The sequence below is a fragment of the Leopardus geoffroyi genome, chromosome B4, assembly GCF_018350155.1.
Source record: "Leopardus geoffroyi isolate Oge1 chromosome B4, O.geoffroyi_Oge1_pat1.0, whole genome shotgun sequence".
NCBI lineage: Eukaryota > Metazoa > Chordata > Mammalia > Carnivora > Felidae > Leopardus > Leopardus geoffroyi.
The window spans coordinates 94,935,089-94,951,772 of NC_059341.1; the positions used below are offsets into that span (position 1 = coordinate 94,935,089).

The 16,684-nt window shown below is 38.0% G+C and overlaps 1 protein-coding gene across 2 annotated transcripts in view; it reads left to right on the forward strand.

Moving 5' to 3' along the window:
- The window catches only part of FRS2 (fibroblast growth factor receptor substrate 2), a 112,018-nt gene extending 98,075 nt beyond the window's left edge, over positions 1–13,943 (forward strand). For both annotated transcript variants that reach the window (XM_045464831.1, XM_045464832.1), the window contains 5 exons: positions 3,697–3,788; positions 5,038–5,224; positions 6,052–6,210; positions 6,597–6,760; positions 8,163–13,943. In XM_045464831.1, coding sequence (XP_045320787.1) covers positions 3,723–3,788; positions 5,038–5,224; positions 6,052–6,210; positions 6,597–6,760; positions 8,163–9,113 — 1,527 coding nt within the window. In that variant the 5' untranslated portion in view covers positions 3,697–3,722 and the 3' untranslated portion in view covers positions 9,114–13,943. The remainder of the gene's footprint in view (positions 1–3,696; positions 3,789–5,037; positions 5,225–6,051; positions 6,211–6,596; positions 6,761–8,162) is intronic.
- Positions 13,944–16,684: the final 2,741 nt, after the last annotated feature.

Genomic DNA, 16,684 nt, shown 5'->3' on the forward strand with positions numbered 1-16,684 from the left:
TTATTTCATTTGAGGAATTGTTTAAAAACACTCCTTTGAATATTTTGAGGCAGAGCCACACTATAGTAATCTTTTAGCTCTTTATATTCATGAGCAGGTCAGTGGTAAGGATAGATGTATAATTTTAAAAAGACTTTGTTTCTGTCAATTATCCCTCTACTTTAAAAAAATGTTTTAAATATTCTTTTGCCTCTTTCTCATCATATAATTTATTAAATATTTTCAGGCATACCTTGTTTTATTGTGCTTTGCTTTATTGTGCTTTCCAGATACTGTGATTTTTATGAATTGAAGATTTGTGACACTCTTGCTTTGAACAAGCCTATCAATGCCATTTTCCCAACAGCATTTGCTCACTTTGTGTCTCTGTATCACATTTTGGTAATTCTCACAATAGTTAAAACTCTTTTATTATTGTATTTATTATGATAATCTGAGATCGGTGATGATGACTCACTGAAGAGCTTAAATGATGGTTAGCATTTTTAGCAGGAAGTCTTTTTTAATTAAAGTACATTGTTTTGTTGGACACACTACTACATATTTAATGGACTGTCATTAGTGTAAACATAACTTTTTTTTAAAGGTTTATTTATTTTGAGAGAGAAAGAAAGAACGAGCAGGGGAAGGGCAGAGAGAGAGAGAGAGAGAGAGAGAGAGGGAGAGAGACAGAATCCCAGGCAGGCTCTGTGTCATCAGTACAGAGCCCGACATGGGGCTCAGTCTCACAAACCATGAGATCATGACCTGAGCCGGAATCAAGAGTTGGAGGTTTAATGGACTGAGCCCCCCAGGTGCCCCTAAACATAACTTTGATATGCACTGGGAAACCAAAAAGTTGATTTCACTTGCTTTATTGCAATACTTGCTTTTTTACTGTGGTCTGGAACCAAACCTGCAGTATCCCCAAGGTACGTCTGTATTCATTTTTCCATGTTTGTTTATTTATTTTAAGAAAGAGAGAGAGAGAGAGAGTGGGAGAAGAGTAGAGAGAGAGGAAGAGAGAATCCCAAGCAGGCTCCAAGCTGTCATTGCAGAGCCTGATGTGGGGCTCGATCTCACAAACGCATGAGATCATGACCTGAGCCGAAATTAAGAGTCAGGCACTTAACCAACTGAGTCACCCAGGTGTCTCCAGTTGCATTAATTTTTAAAAAGTAAATATTGATGAACCATGTGCTATGTCAGGTGATATGTTTAGTGCTTAGAGAAGGCTCCTATCTTTAGGGAAATTACAGTGAAGTGAATGTTGAGACAGATAAACATTACAATAGAATATGATAAATGCCATGATAGAGTCATGTCCGTTTGACTGTGAGGACACTGAAGGACGTCTAGCTAGTTGGAGTCCCAGATCCTACCTCATTGTTCAGGACCCTTTATATGGTTTGGCCCCTGCTCTTGTTACAGCCTGCCTGTATTCTAGCTGTATTGGACACCTCACTTTCTCCTGAATGCAAGATCACCTTTCATGATCTTTCATGACCTTGACCTTTGTACTCTTTTATTTGTCTCAACTACCTATTTCTGTTCTGTGTCCAGCACACCGTTTCTGCTCACCTTTTTAAGTACCAGTTCAAATGGTGCTTCCTGCCCTGTTAACCCAGAAAGTTATTTGCTCCCTTTACTGTGCCCACAGAACTCTTCTCAGATTCTAATATAAGGTTTAAACATAATGCATTATCTATTTACATCTCTGTCTCTCCCTTTAGACTCATGACTTTTCAGAAGTACATACTGTGACTTAATCATCTTTTTTTGTTGTTGTTAATGTTTGTTTTATGTATTTTAAGAGAGAGAGAATGGGAGCTGAGGAGGGGCAGAGAGTGGGGGGGGAGAGAGAGAGAGAATCCCAAGCAGGCTCCATGCTGTCAGCACAAAGCCTAATGCAGGGCTCAAACTCATGAACCATGAGATCATGACCTGAGCCGAGATCAAGAATTGGGTACTTACCTGACTGAGCCACTCAGGTGCCCCTGTGACTTAACCATCTTTATGCCATGATATTTAGCTGGCATATTACCTGGAGCAAACTACCAAACATGAGTCTTAACTTTACTATTTAATTTATTGCTTCTTTTGGTTTGTACACTAATATACTTTTTCATCTGCCTCATACTTATACCTGCCAGACTTTTTTACCTTTATTTAGTACAGTTCAATTCATTCAGCTCACAAGAGACTTAGAGCTCCCCGCTCTGTGGTGCTAGGTGGCGTGTTAGGGCATGGGGAATGCAAAAACTGGATAAGGTCTGTCCCTGCTTAGGAAGGAGCTTACGGGGCGGGGGGTGGGGGTGGGGGAGCAGGGAGAATGATACTTAAATAAACAGTGTGAAAATGCTGTGATACTGGGAAGCCCAGGGTGCCTTGGGGGATACATAAAAAGTGTAACCCTCCCAGTTTGCTTAGAATCAGCAAAGCCTCCCTGAATCACTGTATTCTGATTGGATCTTGAGAAAGGAAAGGAGCAGCATGGAAGGGTGTGAGGGGACAAGCTGCTCTGGGGACTGTTTAGTATGACTGGGTAGGGCTTGAAGCAGAGACAAGGAGAGTTCAGACTAGATCTGTGGCCAGGGATGAGATTGTGAAGAACCTCATGTCATGCGTACAAGCTTCAAATTTTTTTCCTGAGGATAATGAAGAGCGACTGAAGAATTTTAAACCAATTTTACCAGATTTATGTTTTTGAATATTTAGTAGCTTTTTGTGCTTCCTTTCCTTCCACTTTTTCAAATATTATCACATTCGTTCTGATTCTTTCCCTCGTTTGTAAGTAGTGTTTTGAATTTTATCTTTGTTCATTTGCAGTGTTCTTGAACACTTAATGTCACCTATAACCTACTATCTCTGACCTTGTGTGGGAAAGAAGGATTACACAGACATGCTGTATCAGTTTGCCAATATTCTCTGTGTTAAGTTACCGCTTGATTTTTGGGTTGTCTTTCTCTCTTAATGAACTGTTCCAAATTTGTTTTTGTGTCTTATTTACCAGTCAGCTTTGGCCTGGTTAGGTACATAAAGGATACTGCAGTGAATAATAAGAATCAAAATACCTGCCAACCTAGAAGTCCAACATCCCTTTAGAAATTTATTAAAAGAAAGATATGAAATTCCTGACAAACCATAAAGGGTTAATTCCGTAAATGACTTCATTTAAATAGTGTTACATATGAGATAAGACCTTAAATTGGTTTTTTGTTAAGGTAATTTAAAAATAGGCAGACCTTTGCAAATTAAACTGGAAATTTGAGATTTCTGTGAAGTCTACCTCATGCAACTATTCTCATTATCACTGAGCAAAATTCAGCAGCTGAATGTGTGAAATCTAGCTTAGCCCTATACCTTCTTGGGCTTAATTTTCCTCATCAAAACAATGCAGGACTTGTGTTAGGTGGTTTCTTTATTTTTTTTTTTAAGTTTATTTATTTTTAGAGACAGAGACTGAGTGGGGGAGGGGCAGAGCGAGAGGGAGAGAGAGAATCCCTAGCAGGCTCCATGTTGTCAGCGAAGAGTCCGTCGCAGGGGCTGGAACCCACAAGCCATGAGATCATGACCTGAAGTGAAATCAAGAGTCCGGCGCATAACCGAGTGAGCCACCTGGGTGCCCCTGTGTTAGATGGTTTCTAAAGTCTTTTTCTGTTTTATGATTTTTATATCCTACATTTAATAATTTTTTCCAAATTATCTTTCATGTAGCGCTCACATGGTCTTCTGAAGAAGCCATGGGTAGCTGTTGTAGCTGTCCAGATAAAGACACTGTCCCAGATAACCATCGGAACAAGTTTAAGGTTAGTAAAACTGGTTGAGTTACATCTCTCACTGCCTACTTGGATGTTCTTTTTCTTCGCTTAATATATCTTACTTCCTTACTTTTATCTCTGGACCCTTTTATTTCTCTTTGTGTCCACTCTGCCTTTTCTTGTTTTAACAAATGATGACAGTATGTTCTTACTGACAGTGTGGAATCCTCTTTTACTTTTCCTTTGGTCCTGAGTATCCAATTAGCCATACAGTTCTAGAAATACTTTTTTAAATGCCATTTTATAGGTGCCTCTTCAGTCTGGTCACCACATCCCAGTCATTGCTTCATGTGCCTGGATAATTTCTTAGCTGGACTCTACCCTTGAGTCCGTCACCTTTGTGATCCATCCTGCAGTTGACATCATATTGATCTTACTCTTTCATCATCCTAAAACTTCCATGGTGTTCTGTTACCTAGAGCATAAATGTTCCATTTCTTACCTATTCACAGCCATTTAGTGTCTCTCGTAGTCTGACCTCAAGTTGTTGTAAGTCATAGCCTCAGGATCACACAAACCTAGGTGTAAGCTGAAACCCTGTGGCTTTGTAGCTTTGTGACCTTGGGCAGGTTTGTTCCGTTTGTGTACAGTACAGTGGAGAAAATCGTATTACCTGCAGTTTAGGATTGTTACGAGGATTAAATGGGAAAAGTATGTGCAAAGCGCTCTGCCTACCCCAGGAATATAGACAGTTCTCCTGAAGTGTTACCTGTCTGGCCATTTTCAGAAACTCAGCAGTGCAAGGCTTTCCCTTCCATGAACTCTGTGCCAGTCTTGTCTTGGTCTCTCTGAAACATACCTTCTTTGTGCTGTAGCACTGCATCGTCAGGATATGCCCTACAAGCCCTGACCCACCAGCTCTCTCCTGAGGCCCAGCTGAAGTCCCTCCTCTTCTTTGGTGAAGACTTCTCCAGCAACCCTAGGCCACAGTTGCTGTCTTTTGCAACCTCTGTTGCACCCATTTGTCTACTACTCCTATACAGCTTTGTATTGTTGATTTCATGTTTGTATATCTTATATTCTCACTGGGAATGTGAGTCGCTTGTGGATAGAAGCAGATCTTACATTGCTACATAGTTCGTGCCCTGAAAACACATTGGTTGATGAATGAGCTAACAAAAGAGCGAATAACTGAACCAATCAACAATAGTGCATTTTGCTGACAAATTGGTGAAATGTGTGTATGACCGTCAAGTGGGAGTATCAGGTTAGCACTCATTGAACTTTCTTTTTTTAGGTCATTAATGTGGATGATGATGGGAATGAGTTAGGTTCTGGCATTATGGAACTTACAGACACAGAACTGATTTTATACACTCGCAAACGTGATTCAGTAAAATGGCACTACCTCTGCCTGCGGCGCTATGGCTATGATTCAAATCTCTTTTCTTTTGAAAGTGGTCGAAGGTGTCAAACTGGACAAGGTAGGTAGAGCCTTTAGTTTTATTTTTCTACAAACATTTTCACATTTTAAAATTGTTCTTTCATTTATCCTGTATATAATGTTTACATTAATACTTCACTTCTCTCCTGTCAGAAAAAAAATTCCCCCAAAGAAGTGGATTGTTCAGAGATATAATAAGCTATGTATTCATTTATCAGGCATTCATTAAGCATATTCTCTGTGTCCAGAATTTTGACTCATATTATTAACTTTAAGATTTTCAGCATATGATTAGTTGCAGTAAATTGGCTATGTTTCTTTACTGTTATTACTTTTTGGGGAAAGAACCTAAACTTTGGAGTCAAAGAGAACATAGTTTGGTTTTTTTGCTGCCTACTGTGTGAAAGGCCTCGGACAAGTTACACGATTTCTGTCAAACATCAGATTTCTGCTCTATCAGAGAGGTATGCTAATGCCTACCTTGCAGAATTGTTGTAATAATTAAACAAGGTAAGGATCATAAACCACCAAGTAAGGGACAGTCAAATGGTAAAGGATCATCTGCCCATAATGGTGATTTGGGCTCCCCCTGCTGTTAAGAAACAGTCTAAAGTAAGTGTTCAAATCTTGTTTTTGTCTGCCTTGTTTTGGGCCATCTCTCTTAGACATATGAAAATTATTCTGTGAATTTCCTTTTGGGCTTATTTGAAACAGAATGTCATTAATTTATCAGACATTTATTTAAAAGGCCTTTCTTGCTGTCAGTGCATAGAATACTTAACTTCACAATTTTGTTCTTTGACAGGTGCTCCTGTATCTTTTTTAAAGCTGTGGCTACTATTTTTCCCTTCTATTTTGTATTTGTAGGAATCTTCGCCTTTAAGTGTGCTCGTGCAGAAGAATTATTTAACATGTTGCAAGAGATTATGCAAAATAATAGTATAAATGTGGTGGAAGAGCCAGTTGTAGAAAGGAATAATCATCAGACAGAGTTGGAAGTCCCCAGAACACCTCGAACACCTACAAGTAAGTACCTGTTTTTTCTCTTGTATTTTGAATAACAGACATTTATAAACTATGAATTATGGATTATTTAATCTGTAACATGTTAGAGATCACCATTGGCTAACATAAGCATAATGGTCATCAGTTTTAAAAAACTGGTACGTCTATAATTAGAAACATTTTTAATATTTTAATTAGGAAAACATTAGAAGTTCCATATTATCTAAAATGTGAATGGAAAGTTGGAGTGGAAGGGGGTGTTATTTGTGCTTTGGTTTCTGCTGTGTCTTACCAGAAACACCTTGCTTAATTCTCTCCAGGCCTATTCGATTCTCATTCATTTTTATTCTGTCTGTCCTGCCCCCCATATCCTGCTTTCCTTCTTAAACCAATAAACAAAAACTCAGCTCCAGGGTTTGCTGCTCAGAATTTACCTAATGGATATCCCCGATATCCCTCATTTGGAGATGCTTCCTCGCATCCTTCAAGCAGACATCCTTCTGTGGGAAGTGCACGCCTGCCTTCAGTGGGTGAAGAATCTACTCATCCTTTGCTTGTGGCTGAGGAGCAAGTAAGTGTGCGCTGCTGTCTGATGCGATAATAGATTGTGTGGGGTTAGAGCGTTGCTGCGCCAATACTTGAACATTTTAGTCAATTTGAATTGTAGCTTTCACTGTTTGCATGTGACTTTTGTGGTGAAGAGTCAGAGGAAACAGCATATATTTTCTGACATAGGCCAAATATCTACAAGCGTGGAGGGAAACGTAGCATTACGGTAGTTTTTAGGCTCACAGGAGAGATGTGTCTATGGATAAAGGCAAATATAACTAATGGCCAGTTTCTGTTATAATAACCTCCAATGCTTTTGGAATTTTTGCTGCTTTTTATATTAGTGGACTACTAGCAGAAAGGTAGATTTTGTTGTCAGGGTTTTTATGAAGCTATTTAATATCCCAGAGTATTACTCCCAGAGTATTTCATTTGAGAAATGAAGTATTTGGTTGAACATTGTCTCTATATTAATTAGTTATACATATCTTTGTATATCTTTGTATGTCTTTGTATATCTCCATATGTATATCTCCATATCATTAGGAGATTTTTACTGTTTTGAAACCTATTTCTTTGTGTTCTTTACATAGTAAATGAATTCTTGTGTTATTTACTATAATTATACTTCCCTCAGTTTTGCATTTTAATTTTGAGTTTTTCACATTTTATGTATAGTCTCCCAAATGTTTTTGTGTTGTTCCCTCACGATACCATTGACCTTTTCTAAATAGTGATGATTTCTTAGCAGGTGGTATTTATTTTATATCTATGCATTTTAGAGTACTCTTATTAAATCCAGTAGATGCTCTTTTTATAGTCACGGCATCTGTAAATCATGATAAATTTGTCTCTTCTTTTTAATACTTGTTATTCTGTATTTCTTTTTTTCTTTTTAAGTCTATTTATTTATTTTGAGAGAGAGAGCGTACACTCACACGGGGAAGGGACGGAGAGAGAGAATCCCAAGCAGGCTGTGCACCATCAGCATGGAGCCCAATGTGGGGCTCAAACCCATGAACCACGAGATCATAACCTGAACTGAAGTCAGACACTTAACCAACTGAGCCACGCAGGCACCACTATTCCTTACTTCCGAATCATGTTTTAATGCATTGATGAGAATTGCTAAAACAACATCAAAACGATAATCCTAATTTGTTCCTGATTTTTTTTTTAACAGACTGATTTTCATGTATCAAGTACAATGTGAGGTGTTATTTTAGAGTATTTTTTTTATCAAGTGAGGAAGATCTTTCTACATTCCTCCCCTCTCCCCACCTTTTTATTAGTGAAAAATGGATACAAAAGCTTTGAAGGAAGAGTATGTCAAGAAAGTTAATCGATAAAATTAACTGATACAGTCACCGATTTTTGTTTTTGTTTTAAGCAAGTTATTGATTCACTTTCCTGTCTTGTTTTAGGTCCATACCTATGTCAACACCACAGGAGTGCAGGAAGAGCGGAAACACCGCACAAGCGTGCACGTCCCATTGGAGGCGAGGATCTCTAATGCTGAAAGCAACACACCAAAAGAAGAACCAAGTAGTATTGAGGACAGGGACCCTCAGATTCTTCTCGAACCTGAAGGAGTCAAATTTGTCTTAGGACCAACCCCTGTTCAAAAGCAGTTAATGGAAAAAGAGAAACTGGAGCAACTTGGAAGAGACCAAGTCAGTGGGAGTGGTGCAAACAGCACGGAATGGGACACTGGGTATGACAGCGATGAGCGCAGAGAGGCACCCTCTGTGAACAAACTGGTGTATGAGAATATAAATGGGTTATCTATCCCTAGTGCCTCAGGGGTCAGGAGAGGTCGTCTGACATCCAGCAGTACCTCAGATACCCAGAATATCAACAACTCAGCTCAGAGAAGAACTGCATTATTAAACTATGAAAATTTACCATCTTTGCCTCCTGTTTGGGAAGCCCGCAAGCTAAGTAGGGATGAAGATGACAATTTAGGACCAAAGACCCCATCTCTAAATGGCTACCATAATAATCTAGATCCAATGCATAACTATGTAAATACAGAGAATGTAACAGTGCCGGCAAGTGCTCACAAAATAGAGTTTTCCAGGCGTCGGGACTGTACGCCGACGGTCTTTAACTTTGATATCAGGCGCCCAAGTTTAGAACACAGGCAGCTCAATTACATACAGGTCGACTTGGAAGGTGGCAGTGACTCTGACAACCCTCAGACTCCAAAAACGCCTACCACTCCCCTTCCACAGACCCCTACCAGGCGCACAGAGCTGTATGCTGTGATCGACATCGAGAGAACTGCTGCTATGTCAAGTTTGCAGAAAGCACTGCCACGAGACGATGGCACATCTAGGAAGACTAGACATAATAGTACTGATCTGCCCATGTGAGCCGGGAAAGCATTACCTTGTTTGCACCTTTGTGAAGTTTTCAAAAATGAAGATGCGAGTGCTTCATTTTCATTTCTAAACACTAACTCCTTTTATAGACTGATAAGATTTTTTTTTTTTTCTGAATATTTCCTGTGCTTCTTTAACTAAAGGGAATTAATGTAGAGCAGGTACTCCTTAAAGAACACTCATTTCAGTATATACTACTCATTACTGTCCAGCAGCACCCCCATTCTCACAGTGCCTATTTAAAATGAGAGTTGAAGTGAGTGACAATGCTGGTTGATTTGTATCAATATTCCGGACGTACGCACATCATTCATGTCTAAGTCATGGTTGGCGTTTAAGACATTTTATAAAGCCTCTTGATAATGTGCATTGCTAACAGATAACTCTAGGCTTTGAAAGTAATATTTGTAGATTCACTATTCATGGTATATGGCCTCCGGCATGTAATGTGAGGAATCCTTTATTTCGTTAATTGTAGGCTTTTTGACTTGAGCCAAAACATATGTAAAGGAAGTAGAAGTACCACACCTCCTTATATACCAGTCAGTTCCTTTGCCTTCTGCGTTACTAGAAAGAGTCCTATGTCCGTGAATGTGGTTTGCTCTTGGTGTGTTGAAGGGCAGGAAGGAGTCAAGATTTTCTGTTCACTCATCTCATGGTGTCATTTGAAGGGCATGCCCAGATATCTTAATGAGAATTCCACTAGACTCAAGAATCAGTCTCAGGTCACTTTACCCAAAAACTTTGGAAATCTGAACCACGATCTCTTGAAAGTTTCTCTCCTATAGATTATTAACCATAACATTGTTTTCTGGAGGCATCTGTGACATCAGGTTGCCATTTACCTTCGGTTTTTTTCCTTTGGTGTTTGGGATGTCTTATTTTGTTGCTTGATGTCTTTTTCGATTTAAAATGTTTGAGTTTGTATATAGTTTTGCAATTGGATTATGTGTTCATTGTTTAGTTTGCATTTTTGTCAAATTGTGGTTTTGAAGGTTCATTTGGAACTTACTGTTATTCTATAACAGGGTTGCCCTTGTCCAGTATTTATTTATATGCTGTTTACTTTTCAAGTTGATAAAAACATTCGCTCGATTTGAAATTTCCCTTGCGTCCATTGGTGATCTCTTTAACAGCTGAGACAAAAAGGAAGCAACTTTTAACACGCAGAGCTCCTTAACGGTACTGTTTGCTCTGTGGGCGCCCCTCCCCCCCCCCCGGCACTTTAGCAGTGATTCCCTCGTCACACGGCTGCGGTTTTACTCTGCCCACGGTAGTGCTCCTCGGCTCGGCTGTCCTTTCTCACAGCTGGGTCTTTGATTATCCCTTGATTTCAGGAGAGTGTTAGCATTGTTGCCAGCATAGCAGGTACAGTGGAAGTCTTCTAGCAATGAGATTGTGTCATAATTTAGGATTTAAACCGAATTGAAGTTTCTATAAACTGATGAGACTCCACATGCCTAACTCTTAGAAAATCAGAATGTTCCAGTTTCTCAAACAGTAGAGAAGACAAGAGAAGGTAGAGTGGAAAGGTTAGGGTACTGTTTTCTCTAAATATGAGGGCGTTTGAGGTCATGATTTGGATCTATCTGATGTAACTAACGTTAATTTAGCATGAAAAGGTTTCAGTCATATAGCACCCAACCTGATCAGTAAATAACCTAATTATATAGGACAGTGACTGGATTAGCAGAATAATAGAGTGGGACCATTATAAAGAAAATAAATTATTAAAGGTGTCTGTTATTTTCAGTGCCATCGGTTTATGTGCATAGCAGAATTTTCTTCTTTTCTTTTCTGTGAACTTGGTGCTTGACTAAAGTGTTCACTGTTCTCTAAAAAGAGAATAGCGGTATAGGTGTGCAGTTTCCATTTTTAATATATTGTTCCATTTATGCTTTCTTCTGAGTAGAATGCTAATCGTGCCAAATTTATGTGTTGGTTTTTGTAACGAGGAATAAGAATAATAATGGAACCAGTACACGCGGTTTTCTCCAAAACAAGCAGGCAAGACAGAGCCTCCAAATGAAAGGGCTGACCTATTGATTCATTTTGGAGGTTAGATACTTTATTTTCTTTCTTTTCCTCATCATTTTCCTTTTCCTTCCAGATTCTAATTAGTCTTTATATATTTTAGGTAGCTCCGATATAATCATTGCAGTTTATGCTTTAAATACTGTGTGCTTTAAAAATGAAAATGGGACCAATTTGTCTGCTAAGAATTTGATTTTAGGTACTATGAGTATTAGGAAGATGTATACAACTGGTGTTTATTTCTAGATGTCTCTGGAAATCACCCGTGTTCCTATTTAATAAAAAGTAATGTGGAACACTACTTGTCCTTTGCAGTAGTCTAGCCATGGGCATTAAGCTCTGTCCTGGAAGAATGTACCAGTTACTAGGTACATTTTAGAACGAGATATTTTATTGGGATATAATTGTGGCCATACGTTTCAGATTTTCTGAGACAGACCTAATTTTAGCTATTCTGTTCTTTGATAGACCATATGATCCCACTTATTGGTTTTGGAAATATACTCATTGTTTATATGCTCTCCCCCTGATAGAGTCCTCTTTTATCCATACAGGCGATAACAGCTTTTTATCCCAGATCAGGGGTTGGAAACTGATATGGGTATTACCTGTGTTTTTTCTTCATGTGTTTTATTTCCCAGTTTCATCTTCTTTTAAAAATGAAAATATGGTGCCTTCCCTCCCTCCAGGAAGATTGGCAAATAGTTCCTTTTATTTACTGCTGCTGTGGAGTGATGAGATATGCACTTTACTCTTGAAGACTCAGCAAAAAGCTTTTCACTTCCCAGTATATCCAGAATAGATCACATTTGGGACTTAAGAAAATTTGCCAAGCAATCTTTGTTTTTATAGATATTAATGTTGACCCCACAGTTCAATGTTATAAGTCAAGCTAGTGTTTGTTTATTCCTTCCCCCTCAAAAAAATCTGTGGCACAACATATAAAAATGTACCTCAATAATGTTCTATTAAAAATGGGACAGGGGCCTTATGTTTTCATAATTTCCCAATAATGTGCCACCGTATTTTTGCCTCAAGGTAAAGGTTTTAACAAGCTAAAAAGTACTTCCCACTTCCCCCTGTGCAGTTCGTAATCCGTAATGCCCAGTTGTTTTGTGCAATGTGTAGTGTGTGTGTGTATAAATATATATGTATGTATGTGTGGATATACATACATATATATATCTATATCTATATATCTATATCTATATATATCTCCTTGAAATAGACATACCATCAAAGACAACATTCAGAAGTAACTGATGTATTGGCATCTTATTCATATTTCTGATATGTGAGGTATATGGTACTAATTACCCTTTCTCTGATTTTTGCCAAATTTGAATAAAGGCATTGGTACGAAATTACAGAATGTATAGAAAATGTTTTTGGCTTGAAAAATTAACAGATATTTTACAACATACTACAATATACTCTGCCCAAACCAGCACCCTATCTATCCTTCTTCTTCACATCCCTATTCCCCATTCCTGTTTCCTCATATTTTGGGGGTATAACACAATTCTTTTGTAGCATTGATACAATTGCAATTCTATGACAATTGGACAACAATAGCATGGAAACAGACTGGTATTAATAGTACAGTAGTCACCGGTGTGCCACATTTGCATTAGTAAATGCAAAATATACATTTTATAAAGGAAAAATTTTGTGTTATGTTTTTATTTTCATTACATTGTATAATATTGTAAGATTATTGTATGTCCTAATTTGCATTATAAATGTTTTTTTCCTACGTAAAGGCATAAATATAGCAACTTTGTATAAAGGTAGCTTATTAGATTTTTAATTTTTTCTTTTATAAAAAATTGTCTAACAGTGGGACTACCATTGCCAAATTGTATATGAAATAGGAATTTTATCCCCTATGGTTAATTTCTTTTATAAACATTCCATATTTCTCTAATAAAAGACATAAGTGATACTGTACTATGCATAAATTGTATATTAATGCTGTTTCATATCAGCATTTTAAATTTTGGTTTGCATTTTTAATATTGGCAAAATTTACCACTGTTGATTAAAACCTTGTTATATACATGTAACAACATCTTTTGCCCTCTTTCCCTTCCCACCCTTTGTTCTCTGTTTTTCCCTATCAGTGCCAACTTCATACATTTTGTAGCATGGCAATAAAATATAACTTTTACACTGAGGCCAAGTGTGGCTTTTTGGAGGACGTGGAGCTGGGAGGATTGCCCTCTAGTTGTTCTTTGCATATGACTTTTTGCCATATAAACCATATCTCCAGGCATGAGAAGTTATTTCATATATGATGTAAACATGCTTTTAAGGACAAGTGTGAATGTGCTTTTAAGCTTAATTTTTGTCATAACAAATAAGAACTAATTTTTTATCTTTGGAAAAGTCAGAGTTCTTGAAGTACAATCAAACCTTTATTAACTGGAGTACTTAAAGAATAAGCTAATAATTGAATTTAGTTCAACAAGGGCTAAGCAACACATTTTAAAAATCCTTATTTATTGTAGAGTATTAGTATTCTGTCCTAAAAGTTATATGTAAAATATGGTTTAATCTTAGATGATTTAGGATCTTGCAATGCCTTACTGTTGTCATTCTGGCATAAATTTCCGTAATAAGGTACTCAAGTTGATACTGGAAGCTGAGCTGACTATACACTGACCTTAAGCATTCATGAAAAACTGCTTTGTTGAATAAAATCTGATCGGAGTTCTTATGGTTACTTTCCCCTTATTGCCGAAAGTAGATTGCAATAAAACCCCAATAAAAGTTTGGTTGGATACCAATTTAAAGTTTTCCTGTATTTATATTTTACGCATTTCTTAAAACTTTATGATAAGAGGTTTTCTTAGTCTTATATCGGTGCATCCATTTTCAAAGTGAACATATAATAGGTTAATGATCACGTTTCATCAGAGAAATGAAATTACAAGTATTTGACAGACCCTCACAGTTTTATCTATGTGGTCATTCAAACGAGTAGTTCTCAGCTTTGGAACTCCAAACCTAGTCAATAGGTTGGTACTGCAAAGCCTATTTGGGTACAGCTCAAGATGGAGATCACTTAAACAATGAAGGGCATAGACAAGTCCACAAATGATTGGCTATTTACTATGTGCCAGATACCATGGGACCCATAAATTGGTTAAGATGTGGCAGAGACTGCATCTTGGAAAATTTGGACATTCATTCTCAGAAGTTAAAAACTTCTTTGGATTATTTCTGTATTTTTCCTTTGAGTTCCTTTGAACACAGCTATTCATAGCTCATTTAATGAATGAGCACAAACAGGCCCTATGCTACTAATAAAGATAGTCCTTGCACTCGAAAGAATTTGTGGTTTAGAATAGCCCTTCTAATGAGGGTAATGCCCATCCTCCCCCCGCAGGGAGCTAAGCCCTAAGACAAATTGTATATGATAAATTCTCTCTGATACCTCTAGAATGGTACTAACTACATACCTTAGGAGAATTGAAAAAATTGTTTCTCCCAATTCCTAGTATAAGTGGTATGATAAAGGCACATACAAAAGAAGGGCATCAAACTCAGTCTAAGAATGGAGATTTTCAAGAAAAGCCTAGAGGTGGTAATCCCTAAGGTTTTTGATGAGAGTCTTCACAGATTTAAAAGAAGAGAGGATAGGGTGTCTTAAGGAGACAAAGACACAGAGGTACACAAAGATCATGGTTGCTCAATGTTGGCAAGGGGTTTCATATGACTGGAGCATAGGTTGCAAAGGCAGGATGGGAGATAAGAAGGAAGAAATGAGATCACGTAGGAATTTTGTCTTAATTAAAATGGTGAGTATTTGGAGGATGTTAAACATTGGAGAAACAATAGTTGAGAAAGATTATTCTGACATCAACATGGAGGAACATTGGAGGGCATGACATTTTAATAAAGCAGGGAGACTGATTCAGAAGCTCTTACAAAAATGGAAACACAACTGGATAAACGCCTATTCAAAGGCATTGTTGAAACAGTATGTAGATTAGTTATTGCTGTGTGACAAAGCTACAAAGTTACAAAACTAGTAAATAGAAAAACTGAAATCCAAACCCTTGCAGCCTGATTCCAGAAACTTGAGTGTTTAACCCCTAGGGGACAAGGGTGAAGAGTCAAAACACATGCAATGGGGAAAGGACAAATTGCTGAGAGTCCCCTCATAGGGGGTCTCCTCCTGGTGGTCTCTGGCCTAGCACCACTGGGAGCAAGGCCTGCCTCCTAGTCCCCATCCAAATGCCCCCCCCCCCCCCCCCCCCGTTATGCCCCCAACTTCTCTAAAGCCCAGGAGGGAGGGGGCATTGGTTTTTCCATCACCCATAGTCTCAGGCTTAGGTAAGACTCAGGCCTGCCAGAGGACATAGTATTTCCAAGTAAGCGACTTTGTCCGCAATGAAAACAGCCTTTTTTCAATATTGTGCAGGCATCTCAGCTTCTCATTATTGTGACTCTTCTCATTCCAGTATATGATTTAGGATCTGCCCATGAAAGTGCATTTCTTAAAAGAAGAGCAAGTTTAAACAAAACAAAACTCTTGATAGATTTAAAACAACAATTTGTCCAGTATGAACAACTGTTTTCACGATGGACCTGAGTTGAGCATAGTGTAAACCAGGGTCAGCAAGCTTTTTCTGTAAAGGATCAAATAGTGACTGTTTTAGGCTTTATGGGCTAGACAGTCTGTCACAACCACTCTGCCATTGTATAATTCTATATCACATTGCACAGTATAAAAATGAATGGGTAGGGGCACCTGGCTGGTTCAGTCAGAAGAGCACACAATCCTTGACTTTGGGGTTGTGAGTTCGAGCCCCACATTGGTGTAGAGATTACTAAAAAATAAACTTTAAAAATATATATTATTTTAAAAATGGGTATGCTTGTGTTCCACCAAGCTTTATGGACACCAAAATACAAGTTTCATATAATCTTAATGTATCATGAAATATTCACCATTTTTACCCCAACCATTTAAATATGTAACACCCAATCTTAACTCTCTGGCCATAAAAAACCAGGTGGCAGGTTGGATTTGGTTCCCTCACCATCCCTCCCTGATGTAAACTAACCCTCTTAAATCTGAAAGGTGAAAACGATTAAAAATTGAAAACATCTATCAATGTTAACAAGCTTGCTGAGTGATGCATTAGTCAAAGGGAGAAAAGGGTATCAGTGGATGATAGAAAACCAATAGGTTTTTTTAAGGACAAAAATTTTAACTGTCCTAGGGGGTCAACTTGGAGTAAGTAGAAAATTTTGTTTTTTAATAAACTGAAATATTTGGGATTGATCTTGGTCTCTATCAACACATTATGTAAGAGGGTATTGGTCATCTCTACTAGTGGAGGGGGAAAAATCGAGTGAAAGCTAAGACCTGAAAATGAGCAGGCAGGGCAAAGATAAAGTAAATGTCTCCATGAGAGTTCACAAGACTTTGTCCCGGACAGTCAACGTCCAATTAAAAACAGCTTTTTAAAATTCAACAAAAGGAATGTAAGTCTTCCTCGTAATACTAAATAAAT